The 15,575-nt window shown below is 39.3% G+C and overlaps 1 protein-coding gene across 1 annotated transcript in view; it reads left to right on the top strand.

Moving 5' to 3' along the window:
* myo1g (myosin IG) overlaps positions 1 to 15,575 on the top strand; it is a 51,123-nt gene that overhangs the window by 29,351 nt on the left and 6,197 nt on the right. The window contains exon 21 of the mRNA XM_053333938.1: positions 2,102 to 2,259. Within this exon, the coding sequence (XP_053189913.1) occupies positions 2,102 to 2,259 (158 nt within the window). The remainder of the gene's footprint in view (positions 1 to 2,101; positions 2,260 to 15,575) is intronic.

Below are 15,575 nucleotides of genomic sequence, written 5' to 3'. Positions count from 1 at the left end.
CTAAAAACTCTCTCTCTCTTTACCATAAAGTTATTTTATGGGATATATATATTGATCCAGATATACGTCTGTTCCACATATTGCTCGGTTAATAAATTAAACCACTGAACACAGCTGAATAAACTCTGCAGCGTTCACTCCACTGAAGGGACAGGTTGTACCAGGATGTGGCCTTGACGATGCCGGGACATCCCACACTCTGCTGGATTAACCTGTGTGCCGGGGGCTGTAAGAGGCTTAGTCCACTCTGTCTCCCATTCCCTTTCTAAAAATCTGTGACACACCTCACTTTCACTGACTCTGTTTGTTTGTTTATCCGTCTGTTTCTCTTTGTTGCGTGCCTTCACACACACACACGTGTTTGCAGTCACCCTTTGCTTGCTCTCGTTCCTTCAGTTGTAATAAATCTGTACTTTACTCCAACTGGGTCACAGCTCATGACTCCCCTTCATTGCACCTCCACACGTGCACCGCGGGCAGTGTTTCTCTCACCCTACATACTCTGAGCTGAAATAATCCGCTGACTTCATTCACTGCATGATTTTTTGATCCAGGATATACTGTGCTATACTGTATTAAATTCACAGGTATTATACATTGACGTGATAATCCTCCGCATTTTTATTCTAATGAATTGCCCGTTTTCTAATCTGTGTCACCGTACGACAGAAGTCAGTCAGCCTACAGTCACGGAGGAGGTAATGATGTTTTATGTTATTGTAATCACAAGAAAAAAAAAGAAAACGCATGAGAACTGATAGTGGTCATTTCTAAATAGAAAAGGAAATAAACTAAAGCTTAAGAGTCAAAAAGTGTCTTAAATATTTTCACCTTTAGTGCAGAATTAACACCAAAATGGTTAAAATCTGAAGAGTTAATTTATAATATGTTGTGAACAAATGTGTCTTTCTTCTTTCATTGACAAATCTAAATTAAGGCAATTTTTTCTCAATATATGAGTGTAAGGAGGTGGAGAGAGTCTGTAAGCAAAACTGTACAAAAGCGTACAAAAAGAACAATTATTACACATAATGGATGGTGAAAAGGCAAACAGATGAACTGATAAACAAAACATCCGCAAGCTGTGTGTGTGTGTGTGTGTGTGTGTGTGTGTGTGTGTGTGTGTGTGTGCGTGTGCATGTTGGGAGAGTGAGATAAAGTGAGAACAGAAAAAACACAAATTATTTAAGAGGCTGGATTACACAATATTATTATTTAAGATATTAATATTTCATCTTTAATAAATCACTATCATTGCCAATACTGGTATATCGCTACACCCTGACCATAAATGAATGAAAGTGGTAGATATATAGAGAAAGAAGCCACAATCTTCTCACACCTCCCTTAAAGGATCAGGCTGGCAATTTTCTATATTTTACTTAATGTCAACAAAGTCTCAAAACCAAAAATGCTCTCTGATGGCCAGCAGGGGGCGACTCTACTGGTTCCAAAAATAAGTCCCATTGTTTGGAAATCTATGAGAAAAATGACCCTTCTTCTCACTTGATTTATTACCTCAGTAAACAGTTCCCAAATGAGCTTATGGTCTCAATCTGTAGTATCAAGTCTTATACAATACATCATGATGCTCATTTATTAAATTATAGTCCTGTTTAGAGTAAAATAGACGATAGAGCAGATTAAGCTTTAGGGCATGGCTATGTTGTGATTGATAAGTAACTACAATGGTGGTGTGTGAGGTGCAGTAGTTGGACACTGGGGATCTCCGCTCCAGCAACCAAATACTGTATGGCCACTTCTGTTTACTTCTGGCTCCAAAAAAATCAAAATGGCAATGGTCAAAATGCCATAATTGAGCCTTCAAAAGCTGGAGTCCACAAACCAATGGGTGACGTCATGGTGGCTACATCCATTGTTGTTATACAGTCTATAGTGTGTCTCCAAAGCCTCATGTATCTTATTCCTCCATGCTGTAGCATCAATAGGATCAGTTTATTGTTTATTTCTTTCTGCACAAGATTGATTAATAATAAGAAAAATATAGAAAATCAGAATTACCTGCATGAATACTTTCTACACTCTCCTGAATACTGAATTACATAATGAATAATATTAACAAGAACGTTCATCTTCACAGCTTACAGGACTAAGCTTGACCAGTGGAGTCGACCAGATGTTGGCGCTGCACACGACGGCCCAGGATGACATCCTGCTGTGCCTGCAGCGAGGGGAGCTGAGTCCCAACCAGGACCGAGTCGGCGAGTTGGTGGGATCGCTTGTCGACTACTTCACACGGTCAGTGAGCTGCAGCTACACAACCAAACACTTGTTTTACTCACCAGGCTAACATGAAACGATCAGCCTGAAATGCGTAAAAGAAATATTCAATCATCTCAGAGACATTTTTAATCAGCATGTCTGAGCAGAATTCTCCTCTTTTAAACATTTCACATACAAAACGCAGTTGCTACTTACCATCAGTGATGATGTGGCTTGAAGATGCCACCAAGGCTTGATACTAACAAGCATTTCTCCAATTGTTTCTTTTACCTTCCCAGGGACTGTAGATTTTTTTTAGATTAATGTAATTTGTACATGGTCCCTGATATAAATACATTTTAATGAAAAGAAAGAAGCTTTACCTGCATCAACAATTTTTCTCAACCTCTTGACAAGAAAAAATGGATTTTTATCCATTTTTCAGTTAAGCTCAATCACTAATGCACCCTAATTAATAAATGTCTTCATACTCGAACGTGAAATTCCGACTCCAATAAAAGACCAGTGTGTAAAATTTAGGGTCATCTAGTGAAACGGATTGGGCAGTAGTGGAATATGATATTAATTTAAGTGTGTTTTAATTAGTGTATAATCACCTGAAAATAAGAATAAATGTGTTTTCATTACTTTTATACCGTCATATTGCACCGCCATGTTTCTACAGAAGCCCAGAACGGACAAACCAAACACTGGCTCTAGAGAGGGTCTTAGCCGCTGTAGGTTCTCTAACACATTTGCTAGTAGGGGGTGGAGGGGTATTCACCTTACTGCAAGATGCCACTAAATCCTACAGACTGGTCCTTTAGATAAAAATCCAGTGGTAGTAATTTAATTGTCATAAATCTATATAAAAATGGACTAAAAAATAAAATAACTAATACATTGTAGTAGTTATAGAGACACATTACAGTTATGTTTATATTATAACGCCAAGTGGTATTTTTATCAGACGTTACGTAATGAGTGAAAAAGTGTCGTTTATGGAACATGTGGGTGTTTTGGAGGAATGATGTGCTTTTGAGACATGTTTGCTGTGTTTTGATATATTTGGGGCGTGAAATGAGCTGTTTTGTTTGATCACAGTTGTACAAACAATTTTCAAGATGACAGCTCGGTACAGAGAAATGTTGGTGAGGTTTAAGGCCAATATTAAATTAATTCCCTCTGGAATTTTATTAGTGCTTCTACTTCCACAGTACAACTGCAAAAAAATACATGTTGTACATCTACTTCTACAAGAAGTACTACTACATTTAAAGACTCGGTGGGTCCAAACCAGGGAGTCGGGGTCCACACACATTTCCTTACACTTTCCTGTAACCTTTGTTTTAATCTTGGAAATTCAAGATTTAGATAACAATATCATTCTTTGGTCACAGCTGATAGACCTATGCAGCAGGGTGGAAGGACATTATAATAGATATTGTTTTATCTTAATAACAAGACCAAAATGTTGGAAGCAGCAGTCTTAGAGAGCAAGATCTGGATCTCTCAAAGTGAGATTTGTCTGTTCAGTCCATCTGATTCTATCTTTGTCGTTCTTCAAAGAATATATATTCACATTTTTTCATATCTGTCTTAAAACAATAGTTACATGCATATGTGTCTATTTAAACTGTTTTGGTTTTGGTCCATGAAAGGATCCTGTTCATCTGAAGATTATTTGTATTTAATATGAGGCTTCAGCAGTCTGAGTTAAACAAATCAAATGGATATCTATCAAATTTACAGTGTCCTTTGTAGAAAATTGCCTATTTTGTATCAGTGTTTCCATGCTGAGCTGTGGTGGAGAGATGAAAAGACAAAGGGGAAATTTCATACAAAACAATACTTTGATCCTCACTGGATTTTCCCCCAATAACTTATACTGGGAACACGTGGACCAGTGTGCACATGTGCATCTGGGTACTTTGTTGTTGTTTTAAACAGATTTGAAAAAGTGTGGACGTGCCCTTTAAGTTCAAGCTACAGTAACAACATTCAGAAGCATCACTGAAACAGAGAGATAAAAGATAGATTTGTTTGAAATGTTTTGCTTGTCCTGATGATTTATTTGTTTATTATAAGAGGAGGAAGATTTTCACTCAATAGAAAACTTTCAACAGAGAAGAAAAATTAATCACTGAGATCAAGTGATTGTTTAAAATGAAAAAATGAAGCCATTCAGGTCTCGGTGTTACATGAATAAACAGCACAGAATTAGACTCATTGTCACCGGTCAAAGACCCCGGCTAAAACCAAGTCTATTAATGCAGCATAACAATTACGCAAATCATATACGCAACATTTATCACTGTCGTAGTTGTCAGTGTTTGCACTCTGCTCTGAACAACTGCTGTGAAATGAATCAGTCACGCTGACATTTATCACATTCATCACTCGGACCTCGATTTGTCAATGCCTTTTATAGATCTCATTCACATCCACCTACATTCATCTCTGCCAGATTGAGATTGAATGGCACAACCCGCAAGTTTTCACACAGAGCAGACTGTTTTGGTTGTGGTGAGTGTGTGTGAGTGTGTGTGAGTGTGGGCGTGTTGTCGTAAGTGCTGCCCGCTGAATGAGACAGTGCCCGGTCTGCAGTGATTGGTTTACTTAAAGTACTAATCCTCCAAATGAAGTGACACAACGGACCGTAGCGCTGTGCCCAACACAAATTTCCTTGTGGAGACAATAAAGTTTACTGTGGTCTACTCTTAATCCTGCCAGGACTACACTGTGTAATAATAAATAAATAAACACACGCTGGAGCTCGTCCCTGGTGGGAATGTATTGTACTTGTGCCAAAACACAACAAAGACTCTGGCTTCTTCCTAATTAGGATTCTTTATTTTTTGTTTTTAGTGTCAGGTAATAATTAATCAGTGAGCTTAAAGGTGAAGATAAGCTTCACTTATTTTCTGAAGCTTTGAACCACTAAACATAATACAAAACAATATCCTTAATCCACATTAAAAGTACAGTAAAAATGCATGTTCATGGCAGCATATACACATGATTACCTGCACACACATAATATTACATAATCATACATGGTTACATAAAGAGCATATGCACATACACGCTTCATATCCACAAATATACACCTACACCTGCACACATAATGATGACAGTGTTACATGACAGCTGAGTGATTTCACCTGAAACACCAAGTAGGTTTACCTTGTTGGCAAGCTGAGGTCATCAGTGTTTATTTAAATTATTTCATATCCAATAACAATAAATAATATAAAAGTTCTTGTGAGAATTGGATTGTGTTTTGTTAAACACTCATTTGTTCTTTTTCTCCTCGTTTTATCATCACTTTTTATTTCTGGAGGTATTTTATGAACTTTGATGGTCAGCTTCTTGTTGTAGCAGGAAACACAACTGTTGGGGGTATACACACCATTCTCAGTTTCCACTTCCACTAGTGATGCTTAGATACAACTACTGCAGTCTAATGCATCACTCCTGCAATAAATCCTGCCTTCATGGAGGTTTTTGTGGAAAACTGTTTTATTGAGGTGCTTTGACACAACATTAATGTCATTTTAGAGGCTGCTGTTCAATTGTAATTATGTAATAAAAAGGCTATTTCTACTATTTTGTTGATTATATCAGGGTAGACTAAATAAAATTTGGTTTAAACTTATTAAATCTTTGTTTATTTCAGTGAAAATCTGCAAAAACAAAAAAGGTCTTGTTCATAGTGAACAGCCAGTTTTATGTGTTTATGTGACTTCTGCTATCACAGAGAGATAAAACATCAAATCATCTCACTCGTATCAGTGTTGTGTTACTGCTCGTGTTCAGTTGTTTATTTTCCTTGGCCCTCCTGATGGGCAGCTCAGAGGCCGGGCAGACGGCAGCCGCAGCAGGGTGTGTGTTCCCATTTTTATGAGCCCCTGTGTGTGTGTATGTTCAGTTAGCTGATCCCAGATTCCCGGTGAGGCTTTTGTGGGTTTTACGAGTCTTAGACTTTTGGGTGGGTGAGGGGGGTATCTTCTGTCACCGGGGTCTCTGCAGCAGCTGCCTGGCTCTGAGAGGGGTGCGGCGGGCGCCGCAAAGGAAAGGCGGCCATCGGGGAGTCAGTTTCAGCTCGCCGCCTGTCTTTGTGCCACCATCTGGGGGTGAATGGAGGGGGTCGTGACCTCTACTAGGAGACTCACCAAAAGGAGACTTATGAGACAAAGTCAGGGGTGAGCTGTGTAAGTGTGTGAACATGTGAGACGAGGGGGGTTGAAGAGGGGAGGATGACAACACACAAACATACTCCTCTTCTCTTGTGTTTCCTTCTGTCAGGAAATGAGATGCCAGACGATGAGAGTCACGCGCACGTCATTTTAGTTTGCGAGGTTTTGGAGAATGGTCAGGGGAGGAATCAGTCAATGGAGTGATTGTGACTCCTGCTGTGTGTGTTTTTTTCTTCTTTCTTTCTCATCTCTCCAAGTTAAACATGAGAGAGAGGATCTGGGAGTGTTTACAGTGGAGAGAGTGTGTGGTGGCAGAGGTGCCGACACAGAGTTGTACAAAACTGGGTCAGCGAAGGCAGCGTTAGCAGCACGAGGTAAAAATCTGACTTCAAAGCCGCTCTGTGTTGTCGGTGAGGACGGCAAAGACAAGCTGTCTGATTTGCTGTCATGTCACATCCGTCTCTTGTTCCCTCGGTGGAGCACATTCCTCCGCTCTCTCCCCTTCATCCGTCGCTCTTTCCTGTACGACCCCCCCCCCCCCCTCCCCACACACACACACACACCATCCCCTCCATCCTCTCATCCCTGTCTCTCTCCTACTTTCTCTTCCTGTCACCTGGGTCCTAGCTGTCAGCATGAATGAGGCGTGTGTGTGTTTGTCGGTATGTGAGTGTTTACTGAGAGAGAAGTTGTGTGTGTGTGTGTGTGTGTGTATCTGTGTGTGTGTGTGTGTTGGGGGGGGGGGTTGGACTCGTGGACCATCTGCTGGGACAGCTGGGGGAGTATGAGTGAGCTAAAGGCAGGATTTAGGATATGATCTTCCCGGGCCTTAAAAGATTGAGCAGGATTCTTTACTTAAAAGGCAATTTGGGGATTTTATCATCTTATTGATCACTGTTAAAGACTCTTTACTTGATAGAGTCGTCATTTCTATGTTATACCAAATTAGCAGCAATTTTAAAGACATTTACAATATAAATAGTATGTACAATTCTTATCCTGTCTCTTGATCTACAAATATAGTCAGAGTGGCATTTTTGAATGTTTATTTTGAGTCAGGACTGTCATTGCTTGAATATAACCCATGTAGACTAGTGAGTGTGAGTTAGCTACAGTTTTACACAGTCAGCACTCAAGTCAAGTTAATTTTAATTTATAAAACCTGATATCACAAATCACAGCTTTACAATCTGTCCTCTGATCCAAAGAAGGAAGGAAACGAGGATGAATACAGGTATAGGAGCTCAGTCTATTACTGTAAACTCCTTGGATGTCTAACCCAGGAGTGATCTGGTTGACACGCTCAGCTTATTTCTATCCTTACCGTACGCTACCATTTCCTGTGTGTTGCATTCAGCACAGAATCTGTTCAGTTGCAAAGTAACGATCCATATATTGTCTCCGTTGTGCGTAACAGTCCATTTTTCAGTTTCCAAACACTTCCAAACAGACTTTTAGCACGACAGCGGTGAACAACAAACACCTGACAACAACAGTGACTCTCCTGCCCACCTACATACCTGAGCCTGAGCACAGTAAATTACAAACACATTCTGGTTATTACAACAACATATTTGGCTCCTACAACAGACACAGATTTCTATCTGTATATTCAGGGTTTTTCCCATCTATGGTGCGAATTCAGATTATTTTGGTGATTATCGGTTCACCACAACTTACTGATTTTCACCACTTTTGTGAGAGAGAAAAACAAGAATATCAGAGTTTACTGAGAGGGTAACCGAGCTGAAGTACAAGTGATCAAACAAAGGTCTTCATTGTCAGTAGTGGTAAGAGAGAAATGTGAATTTACACAGATCATTACAGGGGTGGGGTTTATCATTTTCTCCCATATTCACACACTTGTTAAAACTTAAAATAGAAAGGCACCGTCCTTTTACATAATGCATTCAAATATTTTGAGGCTATATACATACTTTTGTCTAATATGATGGGATATGTATGTATCACCTGATACAAAACTTAACCTTGTTTTGTGGATCAGCTGCTGTAGTGAGCTGAAGGTGTGAATCTGAATATTAGTTATCATGACCTTATAGTGTGAATGATATCAGATCTTAAAATTAAACCCCAGCCACATTTGTCCTTTCACTCAAATATGTCACATTATAGAAGCTATAGATGCTTTAAAGTAGAAACAACATGTATAAAAGTTCAAACAATTGCCTGATTGCATATTTTATAGATTTATAGACAACACAACATTAATTGAGAATGAAAATAATTGTTAGCTGTTGTGCTACAAAACAACCAGCTTATTAACTGAGTAGTCAATCAACAGGAAATTAATCAGCAACAATTATAATATTTGATTAAATGATATTTGACTGTGACTATTTTAAGACAAATCCCTTTGTGTTATTTATTTACTTATTTTTACAATTTTGGGAAACCGAGGGCTTGAGGAAACTCAGCTCAGTACTCGTTATTTTTTGACACTTTCAAGACTAAACTGTTCACTTAATCACAAAAACAGATCAATTAATTAATAGTAAAGCCAACCATTTGTAGCAGTCCCACTTCCTATTGCTTTTACAACAGTTTATCAGGTGTATGACAACTTAGATTAACACCATCTGAGATTTTTGTGTATCCTGAAGAGAGCTGTGATCAATACAATCCAGTTCTTATAGTCTAGATCAGGGAGGTCCGCCCTAACCCTTCAACAACCCTTCAACAACCCTTCAACAACCCTAACCCTTCAAACTATTTCAGAGGAGGCTCAGTGAATGAAAGGGAAAAAATATTACATTAGTTTTTCACATAAGTTGTGAAAAAGAGATCACACAGAACAACCCAAATGTGTGTGATTTGGTTAAAGAGATAGTTCAGAGTCAATTTGGGGAATTTGACTCTTTTATCCACTTTCTCATAAACGCCTTCAGACAGACTTTTTTATGTGGTTGGTCTAGTCTGAAATGTGTCAATCAGCAATATTAGGCCATCTTGGGTCAATAGTTGAATGTCTATGGAAGCCCCCAGTCTCAGACTTTGAAACCCCTCCTCGCTTTTAATATAAGAAGTCTCACTTTCTCTGTTGTACTCCCCTCCTCCTTTTTTTTATTTGTTTCCATTAGTCTCTTTCCTTCTCCCACGTTTTTTCCTCCAATCTTCTATATCAGCATTTTCGTTTATGAATATGGAAAAAACCTGGGACGGTGTTGCATTAATAGCAATCATCTGGGTCACCCCTCCCTTTCTTGAGATGCATGAGGAAGAAGAAGAAGAAGGAGAAAAAAAAACACGATTTCATTAACCTCATAGCATATGTAAGTGGTCTTGTGATGTGGCTTTAATGACCAAAGAGAAACACCCGTACACTGACCTGTTACTGTTGGCGGAGGACTTGTTGACTTTCTAGTTTGACCTCGTTTGGACGTCAACAGTCCATGTGCAGTCAGTTAGCGCAGGCACGGGGCAAAATCCTCCCTCTCTATTCTAAATTCACTTTTTAGGTCGTGAAAGGCGTCATCCTACTCCTGAAATAGCCTCCTCTGTTTCTCTGCCACCTCGCCTTTTTTTTTTTTTTCTCCCTCAGTGGCTGTCCTCAATGTGCTCGTCTCTCGGTCGGTCCTGGCCCTCGTCCGCTGGAGCAACAGGAGAGGCAGCTTGTGTTCTGCACTCTCGTCGGTCAGCTCGACACCCCCCCCACCCCCACACTCCCTCTGCTGACTTTGCCATTTTTATGTTTTTTCCACCCTGCAACTTCTTCTCCAAATCTAGTTTTGGTTTGAAACATGGCACGGCATTGGTGGCGCTGCAGCTTTGATCATATGGGGTGTAACTAGGGCAACAGCATTTAAACCCAGGTGGATGTAAATAGTGTATATTAACACTGACCTATTTCCCTGTCAGTTCCCAGAGAGCTGGCAGGTCATGTGGTTCAATGATTTTCTCCATTTAGCCACAAAGTCCATCTTGAATCTTGCTGTTGATTACAGTCAGTCTGCATCAAACTGGCTTCTTATCATCGACAGCGTGTGACTGACTGCCATCAATGTTGTGTGTGAATAATTCAACCTCTATGCAAAGAACGTTTTATCTCAAGACCAGTTTTCATGGTCTATAGGCATGAGCATGTAATAATCAAATATCAGGACTTTTCTGTCTTTCTTTCAAATCAAGATCAAGATATCATCGCTCACAGTTTTCATGTCTAAATGAATAAGTAGTGAGATGTCACACACTTCAGAACTTATATATAACATATATTTTGTAATTATAGAAATTGCTGACTGAAAGACTCATAGTTATCCTGCGTGTTATACCATCATGGTGTGTATCGTATCTTTTTCTGCATGAAAACCTGAATGAAGTGTAGCAAAAGTGCAATACAAATCAATTTTTAGTCTCTCTATCATAGAAACCTCTCAGGTCAAAACTTTCAGAGTCGATCTTGACTAAATTAATTCAGGGCTGCACTTTGTAGACACGCCCCTCCTACGCCATGTGGACCCTTAGATGAAGCAGAGGAAGTATATTGGTCCTAATTTCACTGCTCCTGTGGGAACCGCAAGCTCTTTCTGTAAAAGTTCAGTGAGCACACTCAAGGCTTTTACATTTATTACAGCAATAATAAGCACTTAGTTTGGCAGTGTGGGTGTACTCATGTGATGCTCTTGAACAAATTGACACAGAGTTTCTTTGAGTTAACAAAACTTCACCAGGACCCGAGATACACAACATGTGAGGAACATGAACGCATATTTAAAGAAACACAACCTCCACTTAGATGATGATACATGAAGAGGCTGGAGAGGTGGAGGGAGTTACATTATTGAGAGCAGGCAGCAGTATACTGTAGCATATATACTGTATATAAGGTATGATAAAACAAGCAGCAAACATTGAGTTAGAGATGCATGTATTCAATATAAGTGGATGATATATTAAACATGTATCTATAAAATGCTTTCCTGAGCTAGTGCAGGACTCCTTTGGCTATTTACACTCACATTTAGTTGCAATCATGAAATCATTTGAAATTCTCTCAGTAGATCACCAAAGGGAATATATTTTTAAATACAGTAATATATATATATATATATATATATATATATATATATATATATATATATATATATATATATATATATATGTGTGTATATATATATATAGATGTTGTGTCTTCAATTAGCAGAAGCCAAATGTATTTTTTTTTTTAAAGTTAAACAGTAATATTTAAGCCAAATTCAGCTGAACATGCGGCTTTTTTGGAAGAATACAACAACTTAAAGTACTAAATTGACATTTCAAGCTGACACTTTACCTAATTCTATACATTAAATATTATTAAAAGCAGTTGGATGATGTTTTTCAGTCTTAAAAAACATGCAAAAAGACACACACAATCTTACAAGACCCTTCTCCTGTTACCCAAGTGAATTTCTGACTCTGTCTGTGTAATATTTGTTTGTACAGACTCTGTGTGCCTTTTATTTATTTATTAGATTATTGCCCTCAAACTGGAAAGCATTTCTCTTGGTGGAAAAAAAGTCACAAAAAGTTCTGAGAGGCATGAATGGTGCAAGATATGTGATGAGATGTAGAATTTTACAGGATGATGAGATGGGTGGGAAATATCCAGTTCACAGACAGCGAAGGCTTCATCATATTTTCACGATGAGCTCATTGCCACTCGTTTACATCAAAGACCTGAGCTGTGGAGGAGCAGGTCTGATAAAGACATCCCGACTGTGCCTCCCGCATGGTCGTTAAGTCTCGGGGACTTTCTGTTCGAGCGTCTCAAACCCTTCTGGGCGCACTCTCAGAGCCGACTGACCTCAAAAGTGCATCAGCATCAAAAGGCCTCTTTGTGGATTCAATCGGCGACACGTGCTGCAACAAATGGATTCCTCAGCAGCATCCTCACAATTGTCTCACTGTATTTTAGACTACTACACACCAGATTCATCAGTTCAAATAAACAAACAAACAGACAAAAAACAGAACATTTTCTCCACAATGTACGCATTTAGTTGTTTTTTCTTGTTGTCAGCTGAAGATGTTTGGATCAGCTCAATAACAGACATCACTAACAGCTCGCCCCGGGGTGGAACAAATAATCCTGCTGCATAAAACCCCCTGATAGCGTTCGACTGACTTTCCTATTGATAATCGATTTGATGAGACGCTCTGCTCTTCCTATGCATGCTCCACTATTAAAAACTGATTTGCTTTTATCTCATAAAAACATGTTGGTGGTCTAGAGAATTAATTGGCGCCAAGGAAATGATGGAAGTCAGAGCTATTCTAGTACATCACACTTGATGATACACGTTTGTGATTCAAGCCATGTGCGTGTACAACACAGCAGCGCGTTGGTTGGTTTTGCATCTTAAATAATATTCCTGCTGTTTATAGACATCCACATTCACTCTGCATGTGTTCGTGCTGCTGTCGTTGGAGTATGACTCATTTTTTTCCCCAGAATGCCCCCTGAGGGGATTCAAGACGCAGGGTGCAGCTGGTTGCAATAGGCCCACTGTTTCTGATGACGGTGATGGTAATTATAATAGATGAGATCTGTGATGATCAGCGAGATGAAGCCAACATGAACCCTGCGGGATGGACGGTCTGCCCCCTCCCCAGCCCGGCTTCACCCCCGAGGGCTCAAGTGGTTTCGGCCCATGTTTCCCCTGCTGTCGGGGCCACAGATGCTGCTGTTGCCCCAGCAATGGTTGCCTGGCAGCTGAGACAGTGTTAATTAAGATTGCAAGGGGAAATTGCAGGCTTGTGTTGATGAGAGGTGTCAAGTTGGGTGGAGAGAGGTGGCTGGGATGCAAGAAAAGGGAGACTATGGGAAGGAAGGGAGGGGCTCCATCAGTTAAAAAGCTACAGGTGAGACGAAGACTTCTTGTAATTATTTTCTGATCTAGCTAATAATCATTAGACCATCAGCTGTTGACCAAAAACTCTTCAACCACAGAGTAAATTTTTTCAATGAAAACTAAGACGATTGATATTTGTTAATGAGCTTTTTTATGATGAAAACGAGACAAAAAATAAATAAAAAGGTATTCTTGTTAAATGAGTATCACGAGGAAACATTACATTTCAGTCAACCCTTTTATATCACATCCCTGGTCATATTAAATTTGACAATATATGCCAAAAATACAATTGAAAAATATCAGTTTCTCTGTATTCTTGAACCAAAATCCATGTAAAACAAAATATGATGTGCACATATGTTGGCTTGAACCAACCAATTTCAACCCATAAGATCATGACATCCACCCATCAGTCAGTCTTTAACTTTTAGCGGCACAGAGCAAAGATTCATTATGACACATTCAACATTCAACATTCAAATCAACTTCCCAGTGTTACATCCCACCTGTCTCTCCTGTGTTACATCATGATATGGACATTAGAAAACTCATCTGGACTTAAATTATTTACTTTTAATACAAAGTCTTATTCAATGACCTACATCCATCACACATTTTATCCTCTGCTCTTCTAAAACATCTCTTCTTCAAAAGTTTATTTTGCTGCTTGACCTTTTGCACTAATAAGCAGCATATTGCATTTAATAATGTTATGTCCCTCATAGTAGATTTGTCTTATCGTACCCAGTTCTTGGAAGGAAAAAAACACAGATTAAAATCTGTTACTATGAAACAGATTTATGGACTATATTTATCTACAGCCCCACTGAGAATTAGACAAAACAGCTGGAACAAACTATGAAAACATGCACGCTGACATTTATAAAAGAGTAACTGTGACGTGATCAGGAGCTGTGGATGTAACCTAAACTCACAGTTGGTTGGCGTGAGTGCAAGGTTAACACTGGTGGTCAATCATCTGTATATTTATCTACATGTTTGCTGAAGGAAAATCACTTTGTTAATGTAATCTGACATCGCAGCTGCTCTACTGAGGCTAAAACTAGACAGTCAACAATATTTTACTGAACAGGTGAGTGACTCCAGCTTCTGAATGATCAGCTGCTCTGTAATGGAGAGCACAAATAGCTTTAGTAGGCTAATGCTGGAACAGTAGCAGGAACAACAGACAGTGAGAGAGAGAGAGAGTTAGATAGATAGAGAGAGATGGAGAGAGAGAGATGGAGAGAGAGAGACAGAGAGAGAGAGAGAGAGAGATCCAGTATTTTTGGAGTGAAAACTGAAATGTTCAATTGTTGTATAGACCAAAAGATTAAAAGATAAAAATTTCACTAACAAAAACTAGTTGTTGCACATTTTCTAAAACAAAATTATTAACATGTGCTCGACCACTCCTTCATTTCATCTCTTGTCTGTCACTCCTGCCTCATGTCTGACCTGCCTCAGATTTCGCTATGCCCAGTCAGTCTTTCGACAACTTTTGCCATTTTATCGCCTCCTGGGACCCAATTATACCTGGACCTGGTGACACTGACGAGTGAAAGAGAGAGTGAAAGAATGGAGAGAAAGGAGGCATGAGTAAGATTGAAGTAGGAGGTGCCAAAGAATCACAGAGAATAAGAAAAGATCTGCCTGACCTTTTGCGTAGTGCTTTTAGCTCTCATTAACAGCGTGATTGAAGGTGCTGTTGCGTGACTTTAAAGCTGTTGTTTCCTTCCTCTCTGTTCCTTCAGAGACTCAGAGTATTATCTGAATTGTGTGTGTGTGTGTGTGTGTGTGTTTGTGTGTCAGAAACAGAAAGTGAGATTTGTCTGTGTGTTTTGATGGTCTGATCCTGTCAGTCTTGAGTCTGTGGGGTCTCATTAGGAGCAGACTTCATCGCGTCTTTGCTTGTTAACTAATCTGACAGCGCTCTGATAGTCAGCGTTCACATCTGAGAGTTAATAGCTACCCACAGTCACTCACGGTTCTCCTTCATGCCAACCTAATACTGAAAAAACCTCGCAGGGCCACGTTTGATGTTGCAACACACGCCTTTATGATTTGAGAAGATTCTTCTGACTTCTCGAGTTAATAAAACCAGTTCAAAGATTTTTGGATGAACTCAAAACTGCACGATTGTGATGGTGAAAATCATCCAGAAGATTAAAGCTTTTTGCTCAACCTCTGTTATAATAACAAAAGGTGAACTGGGAAGTGTTGCTTTGTTTAAACAGCATAAAAATCATGTAAATGTGGAGACAAGTTTATCATTTATATATGTGCAGGTAGCCTTTAT

The sequence above is a fragment of the Scomber japonicus genome, chromosome 15 (assembly GCF_027409825.1).
Source record: "Scomber japonicus isolate fScoJap1 chromosome 15, fScoJap1.pri, whole genome shotgun sequence".
NCBI classification, from domain to species: domain Eukaryota; kingdom Metazoa; phylum Chordata; class Actinopteri; order Scombriformes; family Scombridae; genus Scomber; species Scomber japonicus.
Note: the sequence above shows the minus strand (reverse complement) of the source record. Positions and strands in the feature narration are given on the sequence as shown.